We start from the raw sequence: 19,126 nt of genomic DNA, 5'->3' as shown, positions 1-19,126 counted from the left end.
CCTGTGGCAGCAAAATGCAGACTGAGCACCCCCAGGGCCACAGGGCACTGTGACACATAGGGGGGTGATTTCTCCTGTGATCACCCCCCGGGTCATTGAGTCTCCCGCCCCCAAAACATCACCCCACAGAGAGGAGCTGCCCTGTGCCCATCAGGGCTTCCCACACACCCGTTATCGTGGTGCTGGCGAGCCCCCAGCACAGCGATGGCAGCCTGGCCTGGCACAAAGCCACGTGCACCGTGGCAAATACACGGCTGCTGCCCAGAGGAGCCTGGGAGCTGCTCGCCACCCCCGGGGAACACTCCCCCCCCAAGCCGCTCGTGGGTTAGTTCCAAGGCACAGCTGAAGTGTATTGATCCAGCCGAGCAATTAGCTGGACAGATCAGCCAGGAGCTGAGAGACAGGTCAGAAGGAGGCAGGGATGAAGATGAGGAGGAAGGGTGCATCCCTGGGGGATGCTGCCTGGGCAACAGCAGTATAAGCCAGGTTGGGCTGGGGGTTCAGCGCCCCTCTCCTGTGCAGAGCCCTGCTTTCCAGGGGTGCCGCTGGTGTTGCTCACCAGGAGCTCTGCTCCACCGCGGGCGAGCTGGAAGGGCGGCACGTTGCCCCTTGCTGAGGGATTTGTCCTACGGGAAGCTCCTGAGCAGCACGGAGAGGCAGAGCTGACCCACGGCAACAGCGAGGGGAACACAAATCCCCGCTCCGTGGGGTGGAGGGCGATTCCCTCATCTGCGAGGGTCTCTGCCAAGTGTGTCTAATCCCCACTGAGCAGGCTCAGAGTGGCATCCAGAGGAGCTTTGATAAAGCAGTGGCGAGCCAGAGGAACGCTCCCTCCCCTCCCACTGATCCAGCACCACCTGCCGGGTGCCAGCACAGTGACTGGCCACCCCAGGGACCTCGCAGCCGCGAGAGGTCAAGAACCAGGGCGAGGAGGGAGAGCTCCCAGTCCCACCAGGGTTATTCCCAGGGGCAGCAGGTTGAGTAACAGTGGTCTCAGGGCTGCCAGGAGCATCCCCGCCAGGGCAGATCCATCTCTCAGCCGGGGTTCTGCTCTGCTCTTCCCCCGTGCAGGACCGTGGGCACAGGTCATGTCAGCCCAGCATCCTCCTGAACCACAGGAGCAGGGAAGGATGGTCCCAGGCGGGGCTAAAATGGGATCCTGGGCCATGGGCAGGGTGAGGGATCCCAGGTGGGACTGGTCAGGTCCTGATGGTCCATCAGGGAGTAAGATCTTTCCCAGTGTTTTTAAACTCTGTAGATCCAGAGGTGACATCAGCAATAACTCAAAGCTTCTGTTGAACCAGTCTCTGTAATTTTCCTGATCTCTCCTTCAGACCAGTTATACTTTCAGTCTCACAACAACAAATACCCCAAATTCACCATGTTGGGGATTGACTCCTGGTAAGGCTTCCCACAACACCTCTCATGACAGGGAAACAGCGAATACTCACCCTGCATTCATGGGTACAACCGAAACCTGCTCCTTTCTGCGCTGGCAATGCACAGCCCTGGGAGGGCTGGTTCATATGCGCCGGCAGCGTTCAGACTCCCAGGGCCTGAAAAACTGGCTGAAAGTCTCTGTGGCAACACGTTATCTTGCCAGATTTACGGTCCATCCTGCTCCAGGTGAAGTCAGAAATACCACTGCCGTGATCCCTCCGGATATCACCACATTGTTACGTCACCGCTCTGACTTTCAGGGAGAAATGGTGACGGGAAAGTTTACGCTTTCACCCCCAGCTCCAGCAAGGGGCTTCCGGGGGGTTTGGTGTGTGGGTATTCGGGGAGGGTGAGGGCAGGCTTCTCTTACTTCCCAATTTGTGATGCTGGCTGGAAAGTAAAGTGAGGTTGTGCTCAAGGATGAATACCTGCGCAAGCCCAGGAAGGAGATTTTAGTTTTTATGTCCTCTTTTCCCTGGGAAAAGGCAGGACTCCTCGTCAGTGCTTGGCCCCGTATGCTGATGGAGGGGTAAGCAGGGAGGGGAGCAACTACCCCAGGGACCAGCAGACTGAAGCTTGTCAGAAATGCAAAGGGAGGACGGGCTGAAGTCCCCGCCGAGGGCTGCAGGAGCCTGGGCTGGCTGCGGTGAGGCTGTGGTTCCCAGGGCACAGCTCCTCCCCACCAGTCTGATCCCAACCGGCTTGCGGGTGGGACGACCCGGTTGCTGCGTGGCTGTGAAACCGGAGTGCCCTCACCTCGGGAGAGCTCTCCGTCCCCAGGACTCCTGTGGGGGGGAGCACAGGTCTCCCAAGATTTCCTGCTAAAGCTGTTCCACACCACACAAATAATGACCCAGCCTTGTGTGAGGGAAGGGAGGGGAGAGGGTGACTGGAGGGGCCTGCAGCCAGGTCCTGACCCTCTTCCAGCTCCTTATGGTGGTGGAGTCTCAGAAGGACATAGAGACTCGTCTGTGATGGGGGACAGGTGCTGACAAGAAGGTTGAACAACCACACTCAGTAGCAAACAAAACACTGCGTTAGCAAAAATTATTTTAAGATAGCAACCTACATCTTAGCCAGGCTCCTCGCCCCTACGCTCCCGCAGACCGCAGCGAGCTGCCTTCCGGCTAGGGGAGCGGAGCAGCCTAGTGTGCAATTTTCCAGGCAGTCCTGAAGTCCTGGAGCCCTTCGGAATGTAGACGGTGGTAAACAACTACCTCCACTTGTCCCTCCCCAGTTGCAGGGAGCTGCAGGATGGCACCTGTGCCGCTGCATGTCCCTCCCTGTGCGGTCGTGGGTGGAAGTCCCCGGTCACACAGGCCGAGCTGGGACCCCCATGTCTGCCAGTGCCACCCTCACCGCTCTGCTGGCGAGGGGTGATGGTGAGCATGCTCCAGGCAGTCCGTCTGTCCCTCTGACTCCCAAAAGCAGGGCATAGTACCCCTTTCTCCCACTGCCCAGCGAGGGCTGTGATGTCCGGCTGCTGGGTGGTGACAGGCAAGGGGTGGCACAGCGCGTGCGGCCTGCCACCCATGTGACAGTGCATGGGCTGCTCCCAGCCCGGCCATCTCCCCCTTCTTGCCCTCATTCACGGTGAGGATGAGCCCCTCCCTCGGGGGCTGCTGCCTCTCGCTGCTCTGGGAGTACCAGGCTGGTGCTTCACCTCACACAGGGAAGCACCAGCTCAGCCTGCAGCACCCCAGGGCTGCACAGCAAGCCGAGCCCTACCACCCTGTTGGGAAAGAGGGAAGAGACACCAGTGCTGTGTTCCTGACCAGCACCTCCTCGGGGAGGTGTCAGCAGAGCTTCTCCGAGTTATGCGTATGATTCCTCTGTGTTCGCTGGAAGGTGTTTTCTTTGCAAAGCCATAGCTCCCCAGGTGCCAGCGGCAGCACATACACTTCGGCGCAAGGCCCCTGGGCTTCATCCCACTCTCAGCACAGACAGGAATTTGACTTGGTGGCTCAGCAACTGAGCCACTCATACCTTTAATTCAGTATCTATTTGATTGTTGTATTTCATTCCACTGGGGCGGGCACCCTGCACCCAGCAATTTAACATTGCCGGAACCGGAGCGGTCCCTTCCTCTTCTATATCCGGGCAGGTCATGGTCCGTGCCCCAGCCAGACCCACAGGCTGAGGGGGGACTGGGACAGACCTCTGCTGGGACACAGGAGCTGAGACACCCGCACTGGACCAGCGCTCCTGAAGCTGTGCGACTTCTGGCTCCGAGATGGTTTTGTGTTTTAGTGGGAAAGCCCCACACTTCATCCCGATAACATGGCAATAAAGGGTCACTAACTGCTGGTCTCCAAAGCAGCATTCGCCGCCCTCATCACTAGGAGCAGAGAGTTCTGAAGTGGGTAGGACTTCATGATTTCCTCATTACGGCTCAGAACAAGATGTAACAGCTGTAGTTAAATAAAATTACCCCATCTCTGCTGCCTCCCACCACACCAGGGAAAGTTATTTTTAATTCCAGGTTGCCCAAGGGATGCTGCACGGTGAGATCCGTTGCATCATTGCCAACGGTCTTGGCTTGGCAAGGAATTTGGGGAGATCCTTCCCTCCAGCCAGCTGGGATCAGACCAGAGCCCGGGGGTGTGCAGTGCTGCAGACTGGGCCCTGCAGGCTCCCCAGCTCCTCCCGAGGGGACACCAGCTCCCCCCGAGGCAGCTCTGCGCGTGCAGAGGACCAGGTGCCTGGCCAAGTCCTCTTTTGCTTTGCTGTCGCTCTTTTTACTTTTCCAATAAACTCAGCGGGCTGCAGCTATTCCAGGGGCCGCGGTGGCACCACCGAGAGCGCGCTGCGTCCCAAGGACAGTCATGCAAAACCAGAGGGGATTAGCTTTTAATGCATTTCTGGGGGCAAACCCTGAAACTGTGGGATTGCCAAGATCCCAGCAGGAAAACTAGCCAGCTTGCTGCCCTCCTGGCCACAAATGAGCTCTCACTCTCCCGAGTCAGGAAAAATCCTACAGAAACCTTGGAACGGCTGTGATGCACAGTGGCATCGTGGCCACCACCTCCCCGTCGCATTTGGTCCCGTGTCACGCTGCGGGGCAGCGGTACCGTCACATCTCCGGCCCCAGAGCGGTGGCACAGCTCCCTGCGGGCACCTCCCGGGTAAGGGCCAAGCAGCCTCCAGAAGAGATGCTGTGCAGACGCATGCGGTTGCCACAGTCCGGCTCTACCTTTCGGGCTGGGATGAAGGTGGTGCCGTTCGACCTCTGCTACATCCACTCCCAGGGGTCTCCGAGCTAAACTGCGGGAACTCCGCTGCACACGTCTTTTCCATATCTGACCCCACCGATGTCTCTGTGTTTCCCAGCGGTATGTATAAAACCGGGAGCTAGCATCCCAAGCATAATTAGAGGATTTTTTGCATTACTTAGCATCCTGGGGCTACATTTTTAGACTACAAGAACTTGTCTTGTAAAGGGTTTTCACCTCCTGCTGTCTCATCTGCAGCAGTTATCCGGGCGTTTCGCTCTGCCCTGCAAGGTAGTCCCTGTGCCTGCCGGGTCGCCTGTGGTTCGTACTTTCATGTCTTGTTCCAGAGAGAAGCCCACACGTTGGAAAAAGAGGCAACACTCCCTGCACCAGGAGATGCAGCTACCACTGCTGGGACTCCGGAGAAGATCATGGAAGTCTGGAAGCCGGCAAGTCTCTCCCAGGATTTTGGGTCTGTCAGTGCGCCGTTGTGTTTTCACCGCCATCCCCCTCCCCTCTTCAGAGCTCAGTTTCTCTTCCCGCTCCCTGGGAATAATCCATAATAATCCTTTGCAATCCGTGGGAGTCCGGTCCAGAGGCAGTTGAAGAGCAGCGCGCGCATGGAGTCCAGGGGTTAGGCGTGCTTGCCATGCGACGCAGGATACGCCCGGTGCTCATAGAGAAATCCTGTGCTGCCCAGCACGGACGTGTAAGAGCCAAGAGCGCGGATCAGCCTCCGAACGCAGCGTGTACGTGCAACTGGTGTGAACCCCAGGGGATTAAAACCCCACATCACTAAAGAGCATCACCTTTCCGCCTGAAGTATGAAACAGTAAAGAGAGGGAGCCTCTGAATCCTGTTACCATTCACATGTACATTTATTAAGCCAGAGGAGTTTGATCATGTCACTGTTACTAGAGCGCATGAGAACCCTTCTCTTTAACTTTGTGAACAATGTTTATTTTAATTACAATTTTATTTTTGGCCTTACAAGCTTTAAAAAATTAACTCTTTCTGCATTTCCCCGTGAAAGGATCTTCTATGTTTTTTTTTTCTTTTCTTACAGTACAAAAAAATGTTTCTCAGACATGTAAACAACCATCATGGAAATTAAACTGCTCTTAAAACGGACTTCGTTGCTACGGACGTTGTTAGATTTGTATCACGTGAGACGTATTTCAGCTCAGTGACTCCTTCAGTGAAAGTTATTATGGTTACCATCACCCGCCCTGAACAGTGCCTGGAGGTGGGGGTTAAGGCCCTTCAGCGCCAGGTGCTGTACAAGCACGCCGGTGTAACTCTGAGGTCCCTGCTAACATCCTCACAAATTACATGAGCTGGAGCGAAACTCCTCTCCAAACTAAGTCTGGAGTTGATACTCAATCACTGTTAAGAGAAATGTTACTAGGGGCCAATCCTGACGCCTGCGGTCCTGTGCGTAAAGCTGCTCACACTCATGGGAATGCTCATACGAGTAAGAAACTCCTGTGGGAAAGGTCTGCAGGACTGAGTCCCTGGACCGCTTTTGCAAGAAAACAGGCAAGAAAAGCAGACTGGTTTCTTTCCTCTACGGTGTCATCAGTATAATGCTGAAAGGGACAAGGTCAGCTGCTCAGTTCCAGCACCCTGAGCATTTTGAGTTCTGATCCCCAAATTAAAGAAGTCTCTGTTTTGCCTTGTGCTACTATGACCGGGCCTGGAAAAGCCTGTTGGACACTGTTTGCCACCAGGTTTGCCATTACAGCATGGAGGGGCTCTGTTTCCCGGTGCAAAGGCTGCGTCCTAGGCAGGAATTGTGAAGATGGTGTTTCAGAAATGATTCTGAAAACACATCAGAGCAACTGCAGTTTAAATAATGATTTTAACTTGACATTTGAGGTGGAAAAAAACGCCCATGACATGAAATAAATAGCAAAGAATCGATGTCCCCGCACGAACGTAACGTATTCCCGCCTGTGAAGCATCCCTTGCAGATTACTGCCCTTTAGGTTATGTCAGATGTTTGAATGAAGTCTTTAGAGCTAAGATACAGTACTCTGAAATGAGGTTAGAAAAATTTTAAAACGACTACTGGGAAGTATGTACAACGCTCTCTTTAGCCAGCTTTCCCACCTGGGCAGCCCGGGAGCACGAGGCCTCAGTAGACATAGAGCCGATCTGAAATGGCAGCAGGCATGTGCGTCATGATCTGCATGCGCAGCCACCAGTAGTAATCCATGGGGTGGTAGCGGGTGTAGGGGGCCGTGGAGGTGAGCGCGTGGGCGACGCTCTCGATGACGGGCGAGGTGTCTGTTGAGCCGCTGTTGCAGTACGTCTCCATCTTGCTGACCTGCTCATCGAAGTACTTCCTGCCGTAGTCCTTGCGCACTATCTCGGGGAGCTCGTCCCACATTTTGTCGGCTATGGCTTTGATTCGCTCGGGGCTGTACAGGTTGGTGGCAGCTATGAAGTTGCCAGGCTCCACGATGCTGACCATCACTCCCTGGGGCTGCATTTCGTAGCGCAGGCAGTCGGAGAAGGCCTCCACGCCAAACTTGGTGATGCAGTAGGGTGAGCGGGCAGGACTGCCCATCCGCCCCATCATGCTGCTGATGTTCACCACACGACCTAGGCAGGGGCGAGGCAAAGCCCAGCTGAGCTGCGGCACCTGATCCGAGCAGACGCCTGACACACCACCCCACCGACCCCTCAACGGGCGTCCATCCACCCGCCCACAGCACATCCCCGGGAGCTGCCTGGCAGAGCTGCCGGTGGCCCTGTCTGAGGACGGCTGTCCCAGGCCACCGCTGTCAGGCAGAATGAGCCCACTGCCAGAGATCCTGGGCTCATTATCCCTGAGGGCACAGGCACACGGTGACGCACAACGCTCAGTGCTACAGGGAACACAGAAGAGGCCAGACAGGACCTGCACGGTGGGAAATAGGATTGCTCGGCAGCAATCAGGGCTGAGCCCAGGCAAGAGGAAGACGCAGCAAAGAAAGTCTCTGGCACCAGGGCTGAGCTCGTTTATTTGCAAGGCAAAGGCCAATCCAGGAGCCCAGTCATGGCCCATGGCGTCTGCCTCTCAAAAGGGCATGGAGTGATCCTGCACCACCAGCAAGCAGAGCAGGCCAAGTCCACTGCACCCTTCCCTGTGTGACAGCTGGATTACAGCTTCAGGCACAGAGCTGGGGCCTTTCTCCCCTCCAGAAGCCATTCGTTTTGGCTGGGGAGAGCGTGGTAGGAGGCTGTGGATGCTGCAGCCTAACCAGAGGTTGCAGTTCTCTGCAGTTGCTATCAGTGCTCACTGCCAAGTTGGCTTAGAAAGAGAAACTTGGACTACAGAAGGGGATACACTGAAATGCTGCCTGGGCCACACACAGCCCAGATCTGCAGCACGAGACAACACTGCCAATGTCTGTGGATGCCTTAAGGGCAAAAAATACTCTCGTTTAGTCAGGTAATTGGCCCAAGCACAGGAAAGTTTTGCCCCTTTATGCAAGCTCCAGGACTGCATTCCTTTGCTGTGCAAACCCCACCTCTCATATGACACAAGCTCCCCCAGTAACGCAGCGCACAGCCGACAACTCCCCTGCCAGAAGCACGTCGTAGCACACCGCTGCTGCCCACCCGGCCAGCACGGGCACAGCTGGGGTTTGTACAGAGGGGAGGATTGATCCTGGCGCTGGAATTTATAGTGAGCTTCGGCTTCTGAGCAGGTAAAAGAAGGTATGACAGATCAGATCTTGCGTGGGATGTTGCAGAAGCAGCACAGATGGGAACGAGAAATAATAACTGGGTTTTGGGACTGCTGCCTTGCTGTGTAAAGTCAGTAACTGTCATCTGTGTGTATGCTGTGGGTCACATTCAGTCTGTAAAGGTACGGAGGTGGCCAATGGTGCAGAGAGAAGCTTTATACACCTTTTGGCCTCTAACACAGCAAGACATGGCACAGGACAGGGGACCTGCTCCAGGGAGTACCACCCCAGGGGAGATTACTCACCCTTTGACCTCCGGATGAGTGGGAGAAAAGCTTTGGTCGTTCGCACAGTCCCCCACAGGTTCACTTCAGCTACCTCCATGTAAGTGTCCATGCTTGTGAACTCTACTTCGCCAAATGTGGAGATCCCAGCATTGTTAACCAGCCCCCAGAGCCCTGGAAGACAAAATGAAGCAGAAAGCTTTCACTCTAGGACACTGATGAGAGCAGCTTGGTAAAGCCTTGCTACTAGATTACCGAACCACACAACAGAGGTTTTCATTAAGACCTGTAAAGATGAAAGCCAGACGGGAAGAGAGTCCAGAGTGAATCTCAGTCTCCTGGTCAAATATAACCACAGTCAGGATCTGCCTGTACTGCCCAACCCTGCAGCCGCAAAGTACTGTGAATAAGGTTTCCCGGGAAAAAGAGAATTTCAGCCTTGTCTAAGCTGTTCTCCTTGCCATTCTCTTTTTATCCATTGTGATTTTTAAAATAAGTAAAATACAGTCGTTAAATGCAAATAATGATAGGAAACACCTTGCAAGAAAGAAAAGAGTAATTCTTTCAAAGTAGAATCCCTTGTGTCACCAGAAGGTCTGCAATGAAGGGGGATGTGGGCATGGGTGGACACGCACGCCACAGCCTCTCTCTTTCATTCTGCTGCAACCAAGATGGCAACAACAGAAGCTACCAACTCATGTGGCAATGAAAAGGAAGATTAGAAAGGAATTTGGAATTAAATGATCCCACTTCATATAACACGCTAATTGCACAGGAAGTAGACTGAGAAAGGTCTGAGATGGCTCCTCTCTGCTGTTTAGAAAAACTCACTGTTACCTCTTGGCTGATTTTTTCCAGATCTGTGTTCTCAGAAGCAGCCCAGAAATGGCAACTTCATCCTGGCCCAGGATTGAGAATACAGGGCTAGAAAACTTAATTTATGGAGAAGATCCGTATGAAAATTAAAGAAAAGTAAAATTGATAGATCTGTGCAAAATCCAAGATAAAGCATTGCTGGTTGTTCTGCTTTTAAACCACCTTCATGTGTTGAAGTGTGGATGTTCTTTAGGGGAAAATGTAGCTCACCATAGGGTGGAATGGTTTCAGGAATGCATGAGCAACTGGAATTTTCACAGTACTGGAGCAGAATTTGCTGTCATCACTTTCAGCTAAGAAAGTCAGTTACAGTCACCCCCTGAACTCAGAAATCTCTGACATACAGTAGTATCTGCAGTGGCATGATTGACACTCGGCTGGCTACATGGAAGTGCTTTGGAGAACCTCTCCATTTCACAAGTTTTGGGGAGACACTTGCATTGCTAATCCCCAATCTTTGAGCACTGGTCAGGTTTTATGATGAAGAGAGTCACAATAAACTTCAGGTGACAGGAGTAAAATGCTACTCCCAGGGCCCTGACGACCATCCTGATTTCTACTGATACCCTCCTAGGAGCTAGTGGAGAAAAAAAGCAGGTCTGTTTGTGGATGCTGTCTTGAGTGGGAAGCTGCTTTCTGACATGGCACATTTAAACAGGCTGTTTGCTCTGCACTGCTGCTCCTCAAAGCTTTGTGCCCTCCAGCCTTACGCTCAAGCTTTTGAAATATGCCCTGAAAATGCTCCCGGAGCCCAGTTGAGGGAGCTCCTGCCACCTATGTGACCTTAGAGCCCAGTGCATGCACCTACCTTTCTCTGGGTCCTCCAGACTGCTATTCACCTGCTCCACTGCTCGGTCCACTTCTTTGCTGTCACAGACATTGAGCTGGACAGTTCTCATTCGATCACTGTTCATGTTGTCCAGATCCTTGGAGCCACCATCTCCCTTGTCCTAGAGGGGAAAAAAGGGCTGGTTTGAATCTGGCCAAAGAGCTTGTGCAGAATATCAAATGCATAGCACCAAATCAAGCAAAAGAGTGCACAGGGCAGTCACAGTATAATCAGGACAGTCCTGCAGCTCTAAGAGGAAGGGGAACAGACAGGGCTGCTCCTGCAGAACACCACTCCTCGAGCACCTCCATCTGACCATGAGCTCTGCCACCGAGTCAGCTGCTACAAACTGCTTCGACCACCAAGAAAGCAGCCAGAGCTGGATCTGCCCCAGCAAGGCAGCTCCTGCCCAGTACAAGCTCCCAAGATCAAGCTGTGCCCCACTACCACCGCGGTGGGAATGTGGTGTCACCCTCGCTTCGGGTCGCATTTGGGGCACAAGCTCGGCGGGGGTATGGTATAAAACAGCTCGTGAGTGGCTGCACGTGTACGTTGCACATGCTTCACAGTCACGTTCCCAGCTCTGGGAGTGACAGTCCTAGAAGAGGGACTGCCTGCCCACTGCTCTCTCTCTTCAGCTGATCTACACACAGAGCTTCCACTGCCTGGAAACCTACCTACTCCCTCCAAAAGACTCCTACGGAGTCCGATCATCAGGTTCCTGGCCAGCTTGCTTGCTATTAATTCCACTCTGGTGCCTTTTCCAGCATCTTGCTCTCTTCTCTGCCTCCCCCCATGAGCTTTTTCTCACTTCTATTTCTCATCTCCACTCCTTTTCTCTCAGCTCAGAACCCCAGCATACACGTATCCACTCAGACGCGCCGCGTACCTGCGGCTAACCCCTAAGACACCTTCCGGGCAGGCCACACACTGCTAGTAATGAGGCTGGTATGCCCAGAGCTAGTCTCTGCACAGCCGTGAAGCCCGGCTATGGTGCTTCCAGCACACACACGTGGGATATTAATATGAGTTTGGGACTACCTCTGAATCACTCCCATAGCTATAAACTACTGGAATGTTGTGGCTACTCCAGGGAACTTTTGCAGACAATGGTGAGGTCTAGGTCTGGAAATCATCTCTTTTTGGGAACATCCCTCTTTTACATCTTCTTACAGTCTTTAGTGTAAGAAACTCCCACTGTCCCCTCAACATCATCCCTCACTAGAAGTCTTTTACTCGCCATTAACAGGCTAGCCATGAAGCATGTCCCACAGGATCATCTGAGGGCTGCTCAGCTCTCCCTCCCCCACTGCTCAACCCCCTGGGTAGCCCCGCTCGCTGGCAGCATCAGCAGGCAAGCATCACAGCGCTCTTCACTCCTCAGCTTTTACAAGGCAGGGGAAAAAGGTGTGACAGATGAGGTGGTTTGGGACAGATGGCTTTTGTGCCTCTGTTCTGGAACAGGTCAGTTCTTCATGGCAGGGCTGTTTTCTGACTGCTGAATGACATTAGCTCGTTTCAAACACCCTGAGTCACAGTCACAGTTGTCAATGAGATGGTGCTTGTCCCTGCAGTCAAAACCCAGGCTGCCCATTTGCCCCCCCGAGTGATAGCTCTCTTTGGACAACATGCTTTAGATACCAGATGAGGGTGGCCATACATCCCCCTGTCTCTGTGCCACCTGGTCTTCCAAAACACCTTCTCCCAGCTCCTCCCATTCCTGGGAGTATCTGCTGTGCTCACAGACAGTTCACCGATTTAAGTACCTGATGTATCCCCTGTCTTCTTCCCCACCCTTCCTTATTCCACTGCAGACTGTTAATTCAGGTTAGTGTTGTCCTTGAGGCATCGACTGAGCTCTCTTCACACGGGAGCGTATCGCATACAAAGCAGAGCAGTTAAAAGCCCCATGCACAACTTGGTGGTGTTTGCTTTTACCGCCTAGAGGAAATCAGCAAATGCCAGCATGCAAGTCCCTTGGAAACAGCAGATATGGCTAAAGGGAGGAGGGATAACAACAAGGTCAGGGTGCTCTTCCCCTAGTCCCAGGTCTGCGAGGTGTTACAAAGTCACCTTGCAGAGAAGCAAACTCCAGAACCCAGCATGGGAACGGAGGATGGAAGAGACATATGGCTCAACATGTCGGAAATTTTGGCAGATGTGCAGCAGTGGGCTTGACTCCAATTTTTCTTGCAGGACCAGGTCTCTGGGCCACTGAACACACCAGCCTCAGAGGCCTCGTAAGCTCTACTGGGACCTTCACAGTGTCCTACTCTTCCTCATTCACAGGGTTGGCTCAGCAAGCCAACATCCCTCCTGCCCTCCCACCCGCATGCTGCTGGGTGCTTGGACAGGGATCCCTGGAGCCGGATCCTGGCCAAGAGTCAGACTCTGTGCATTAACCCAGAGCCACAGGGTGATTCCTTTGGCTCTTCAGAAAGGGCAGATGGGTGGCGTTTACGTCAGGCACCTTGTGACTGTGCATCCTCTCCCGGCACAGGATGCAGCCTGTCCCACAACCCATACATAGCAGTGGAAGAACCTCCTCACGCTGCGCCGAGACCAGTGCATCTCTGCTGTCAGTCCCAGAGTCCGCTGTCCCCATGGCAAGAGGGCCCAGCTCTTGCATACTGAAAAAAGCACACCCCATCTTCCTCTTCCCATGGCCACCCTCTGGGGCTCATGGGTCTCAGCTTGAATCTTTATCAGCACGCCCTCGAAGCGGTACGTAACACCCTGTGGCTCTGAGCACTCTTATCGAGCCCTACAGTAACTGGCCTGGCTTGCCCAGATAACCTCTGCCTCCTCAGCCCCCTGCAAGCCCCAACAGGCCTGAGCACACAAAGCAAAGCAGACAGGGATTCCACCACACTCCTGACAGCTGTGACAAACATCACATATGTCCACTGGTAACAGATACTGATGGAAAAATACCTTCATCTTGTGTCAGCTGGCTCCTCCAGCTATTAACCAAAGAGGATAAAATAAGACAGCTGCAGCAGGATTATTCATTGGATCCAGTCTACCACTGTCTTTTGGCAACGAAGCACCAAGATAACTCTCACATGACTCTATCTGCCAGTGGAAATGTTAGGAAGACACTGTGTGTGAAAGAACACACTGTTAGCACAGAGCCTTGGGCTCCCCTTGGTCATGACTCTAAACACCTCTCTGAGTTCCTTCAGCAATAATACAGTCAGGCGCTGGGGATGTGGGCGCTCCAGGAAACCTTGCCTGGCGAAGGGTCAGCACTGCACACACTTCTCATTGGCAATAATGACACGAGGTTCCCAAGAACAGCGCGCAGCCTGAGGACACGATGGCTACCCCAGCTGGAGTGTGCTTCTGATGTGCAGTGGGCTGTGAAAAACAGTCCCACGAGAAGAAAATTGCAGTTTCACAGCCATTTCCTCTCTGTCAAGGCTATGACAAATACACCCAAGCAAAAGATGATGCTCCTTATTTCTACCTCCACTTCTGTCTAGCATCTGAAAACACCCCAAGCTTTTTCTGCCCCTAAAATCAGCACCAGCAATAATTACGCTCTGATCAGAACTCTGCGTACGGTTTTGCTAGTGAAACCTGTGGCACAGTGAGACATCAGCTCAGTCCCCGGCGTGGTTTTAGTTCTACAGATCAGTTCTACACCACGTACATGGCCCAAAGACAGGAGGCCAACCTGTCAACTAAGGAGCTTTGGCATTTTACAGTGTCTTCCTGATGACAGCTGCTGTTACCAGTCTTGCCACAGTCACACAGGTTTTGGAACATGGGATGTGAGTCCAGCTAAAGAAGCAATATTTAACTACACAGTGATACAGCAAAGCTTTCTACTGATTTCTGGCAAGGAAATACATGTTGATCAAAGCCTAACAGGGTTCTGGCATGCTGCTTCCTGTCACCTTATGCTACAGTTGTCAGGGGCCAAGATTTTCTGCTAACATGCATTGAGTAGAATGAGTACAGAAGGCTCCAAAATGGAAGGGAGGTTTCAGTGACAGTTAGACATGCTCACTGAAAACCGGGTCTCTACCAGCTCAGACAGAGGAAGTGAAACCCATAAATAACTTTGCAGCTCTGAATTATCTGGCTCCTGTCAACAGAGAGACAGGCTATTATGCTACACAGTGGTTTTTAACTCTGCAATGTTCTTATATTCTCTAACGTCGAGCTTCAGTTACAAAAGCTGTGTAGAAACATCTGCAAAAAAAATTACTCTACCCTCTCTCTTCTTGAGACCTTTTGAAAAGCAGCAGTTTGTAAGAAGTAACCTGTCTGCCTCGAAGCCTGCAGAGGGAGCTCGGGTTAACAAACCAACCCCTGACCCAAAGATGAGCCACCACAAGGGTCCGAGCTATGGAAACAAACTTCCCTTCTGAAAAAATGCAGCACAAAAAACTAGTAATTTAAGCAAAACTTAGTAACAATGGGAAAATTAACAGCAGGAGTATTGATAACATTAAAAACACCTGGTAAATTCTCTTTAATTAATATAACTATTCAAAATACATTTGTAGTGATGAGTGCGCTAAAAGATTAAGATCAACATAAGTGACCCACCCCAGGATATCCTGAGGAGTAAGTCTGTTTCTGTGGGGAACAGCCACGCAGCTCAGGAAGTGTCAGAGCTTCATAAGGAGAGAGAGCTTGAAGCTCTCCCCATTCTCCATGACCAGGCATCTCTGACTGCCACACAGAGCACTCCTGGACACTGGATGAAGACTGCATCACCAAGCTATCTATGGCCTTGTTCTGCGCTCATTTGTACTGGCGGAACATCACCTTCAGAGCGATTTCAGGAGACCCTCATACACACTGGGGCAGAGCTGTATTCATGAATATAGAAAAATGTGCTCATACCACATGTCGTAAAATCGCTGGTGGTTTGGTGGATGTCACAATTCATCAGAATAAACCCTGCGTAAATATGTATAGTCTGAGAGCAGGGCCAAAGGTCCAGATTCAACCTGATCCCAAAATCTGCTTATGGATAATGCTACAAAATTAGATTTGGGGTTCCAGTCCATGAGATACAGAACAGACCATGATGTTGTGATTCCAATAAGAACCTTCCCAGATACCATTCAGTCCAGGTTCTGGTCTAGACCAGCTCATGCTCCAGGAAATTCAAGCACTCGTGTCTCTCCCTTTGGGCTACCAACCACCCACCTCTCCTTGGCAGAGCGGAGAGGAAAGATTGGATTTGCTACATGTCTGTACGTGTGCCACAGGTGAAGAACGATGGTTTTGTTTCCCTTACCTTTTGCAGGCAGCCAGCATAAACAATGAAGCCTTTGGTATGCAGGTGCTTGGCCAAGGCAAATCCAAACCCTGAGTCACAACCTGTTATAAGCACAGCTCTGCTGCCAATCTGCAAAACAAAACAGAACAAAATGCACTGGAATCGAGTATTTGAAATCAGTGATTTGTAGTGCACAGAACAAAACCATGTCCTTGGCCAGGAGCAGTCTGTTCCTGGGACAGCCTCTACACTCGCTGCCAGCTACTGCCACCCAGTGCCTCCTGAAGACAGGAAACCAAGGTTTCATACCAAGTTTGCTCCAGTGAGGCAGGATCACTGTCCTCCCAACACAAAGGGAAGTTTGGCACCTCAGGCAACAGGCTCACAAGGCAAAGAGACCAAATAAGCCACCATTCTCTGGCAGTTCACATTCATCTTGAAATCTGAAAATACACCAGACAGTTCCCAATTTTAGGAACTGTTCTGTGTGTTCAAAGCAGCCAGGAGTCCACTCTTCTGTGCCATGCAGCCCGTAGGGCATGGGGAAGACAGCTTAAATGAAGAAAGGATATGGGTTAACCTTACTGACTGCTCACTCATCTTTTCTCTCTAGCCAGGTTTTAAAAGCTAAGCAGAGTCAAGTGGGTTTAATAGTACACCTCATTCCTTTTCCAAAGCCCTTCCTCTAACCCAATGAGAGGCAGCAGTTAAGCGACATGTTAAAAACTGTGTGATGTATCACACATTCCAGAAGCAACCAGTGCACATGCAGCCACGTACTGCTGTGGGTAAGATTAGGTAATAATTACTTGTAATTCATTCCAACTCATGTCTTTTAAGAAACTAGAAATTTCATTTTCCCCAGCATTCATGGAGACTGATTAGGGTCACTCCAGAAGCCCAGCAGCGATGCAAGGGCCATATCCAAATTCCACTGAGACTCTGTCCCAGGCTCACAGAGCAAGATGTGCACACTCTAGCACTGCTGCAGTGCTGAGTTCTGTGCCACAAGACAGGTAAGAGGGCAACACATCCCGCTTCCTTTTGCCTGGCACTGTTCCTGGCAAGCTAGTGCCTTCATGGAAAGGGCTGCTGAAGAAGCGTGCCACTCTCCAGATCAAGAGGTGAGGACACACCAATTTATTTACACCTCTTTAAAGCACCATACTCCAGAAAGAGTGCTTTATTAAGAATCTGTCATGCAAATTCCCTCCACACTAAGGTGGAAGATTTCATCTGCTGAGTGAGTTCCAAAAATAGAAGAAACCCACTAGTCTGATTGTTTATTTCCATCCTTAGCAGCATGTCCTGTGCTGCGTCAATGGAAGCTCTGTGCTAGGAAAGAATGTGGAGTATGTTGGAGGGGTCCAGCTCGCAGTCTTTCTGGCAAATCGGAAAGAATAATTTGATCACCAGGCTTCAGGGATTTTAGAACCCCAGATCAGCAGAACTAGTTCCTGGAAACCACAATCACACTCACCTGATCAACTTCACTTGCATAAGAGCGGCTGCCACATGGGGACAAGAGAGGGAAGCAAAATCTTTGCACAGGCCTGTTGAAAAAAACCCAAACAGCAGGACTGTCAGGCATGGAATATCTTGTCTGTACCCCAGTGCTGCAGCACATACATGAAAAGGAATGTAGTGTTGCCTATATATGTGATGTGGACTGTCATGTGAGAAAACAGAAACCTGTCTACAGTTCTTAGTCTGAGCCTGTCTGTTTCCTACAGTATGAAACATTTGTTTCTCAAAAGACCTTGATGCTATTTCCAGCTGCAGAAGCTGTCTGGATATTACCAAGAATTCAAAAATAGCTCCCAGTCTGGAGGCACAGAGCTGCTTCCACCCACAAAACGGGCAGTATGGTGTTTTCCTTTCCAACAGCAACAACACTCAGATTTGCACCAAGCTGGGGTAAGAGTTCATTTGTCTGATCAAAGTATTCTGTGATACCCAGCCTAAGGGGGAATTTGCTTGGATCTATCTCACTGCTTTTACACACAGCTCCACCCTTGTGTCATCCCGGATGACACTCTGTCCTCTGCAGTATCTACCATTAGATACTCTTGTATCTTACATCCCTTCTTTGCAACTGTAAAGCAAAGAGGCACTGTGTCTTTGAGCAATACCTGCCATGCAGATCTGAAGCTCCTCTTTACAGTACATCTGACTCCCAGGAAGACAAACCATGTTCACAAAGCCAGACCAGAGCCAGCCAATGTCTTCCAATGAGTATCTATTTAGAAAAGCTATGCTGCCAGTAGCATCATACTGTTGTAGGTGTTGCCATCATTCATCAAAACTGGGCCTAGACAACACACCAGAGTGACCCTAGCCTCTGCCTTTGCCAGCCACCTCTCTGGACTGTATCGGCTTTTTCATTTTGGCTTTGGGCACTGGCACGGCCATCCCAGAGCCTTCCAGCCTTCCCGAGACTTGCTGTACTTCATCTACCCTCTGGCCCCTCTAACAACATCTATCCTTCAGCCAGAGCTTATCTTTCAGGCCGCTCTTCCTTCTTCTAAGTGAATTTGCATAATCATTCACAATTATCTCCTGCTCAGACATCCCAGGCCCTCCCAGGGTGACCTGTGCTACACCGAACAGCAATCTGCAGACACTCTGGCCTCTGAGCTGCATCGTGGGAAAACAAGGCTAGAAAAAGGGTCTGCTAGAGCAAAATCTCTGAACCAGACAGGGAGACAATTTATATTCAGGCAACAGTGTCCGCTCACCTTCCTTCAACAGTTTAGCTCCTTTTCTAACACTGAGTGTCACAAGCCCTATCAGCTCTTGAAATAGCAACAGCCAACTTAAGTGCTGCAGAGGTCAGTCCCCAGGCAAAGTCTGTGGTAACATCACTGACCTGCAATCCTGGCTTGGAACTTTTATCACAACAATAAGCTTCCTGGTGCGCCTCAAAGTGCCCAGAAGCGTTCATAACATTTCTTTTAGCTGCATGAACCTGGGTTTTATTTTTCACTGTCATGTCCGGTTCTGTTACTTTATCGCAGAGCACTGATTTTCTGCTGTTATCCACAATAACCTGTAGAGAATAACTACTTGACATTCTGCCCACCTTGACCTGAAGGCAGGGGCATAAAACAGATGCCGGCTGCTGATCAGCAGGAGTGTCATCAGAGGAAACAGCTACAGTGCATACGCAATGTCAGCCCCCACACAGTACACTAATGTACCACGTGCCATTTTTGTCATTCTGCATGACTGAGTTCTACAGGCCACATTTTGTCATTCTGCATGACTGAGTTCCACAGGCCACCGAGACTTTTAAAATGCACAGATGGTCCTCGAATTGAATCTGTGCTTATAACCATGCATACGCTTTTGTTCAGATACACCCAAAAAGGCAGCCAGCTTGAAGAGCCCCATGTATAAATGCTACTTCAGTGCATGAAGGTACCAGTAGAGTGACAATGCTGCCTTTCAGATGAACAGCTGGATTCCCATTTCAGGTTTAGCAGCTTGTGGGTGCTTAAAAAAATACAACACATTTTTTGCTTTGAGTACAAGATGCACAAAGCATAAATACACAGTAAAGCAAA

General features: G+C 51.3%; 1 protein-coding gene across 1 annotated transcript in view; it reads right to left on the bottom strand.

Moving 5' to 3' along the window:
- Positions 1–6,468: 6,468 nt before the first annotated feature.
- The window catches only part of BDH1 (3-hydroxybutyrate dehydrogenase, type 1), a 13,841-nt gene continuing 1,183 nt past the window's right edge, over positions 6,469–19,126 (bottom strand). The window contains exons 2-6 of the mRNA XM_010153244.1: positions 17,041–17,113; positions 15,579–15,689; positions 10,298–10,439; positions 8,635–8,787; positions 6,469–7,259 (exon numbers count right to left, since the gene is read on the bottom strand). Coding sequence (XP_010151546.1) covers positions 6,790–7,259; positions 8,635–8,787; positions 10,298–10,439; positions 15,579–15,689; positions 17,041–17,113 — 949 coding nt within the window. The 3' untranslated portion in view covers positions 6,469–6,789. The remainder of the gene's footprint in view (positions 7,260–8,634; positions 8,788–10,297; positions 10,440–15,578; positions 15,690–17,040; positions 17,114–19,126) is intronic.

This window comes from Eurypyga helias, unplaced genomic scaffold, assembly GCF_000690775.1.
Source record: "Eurypyga helias isolate BGI_N326 unplaced genomic scaffold, ASM69077v1 scaffold29546, whole genome shotgun sequence".
Taxonomy (NCBI): domain Eukaryota; kingdom Metazoa; phylum Chordata; class Aves; order Eurypygiformes; family Eurypygidae; genus Eurypyga; species Eurypyga helias.
The sequence above is the reverse complement of the archived record's forward strand: the minus strand, read 5'-3'. Positions and strand labels throughout refer to the sequence as shown.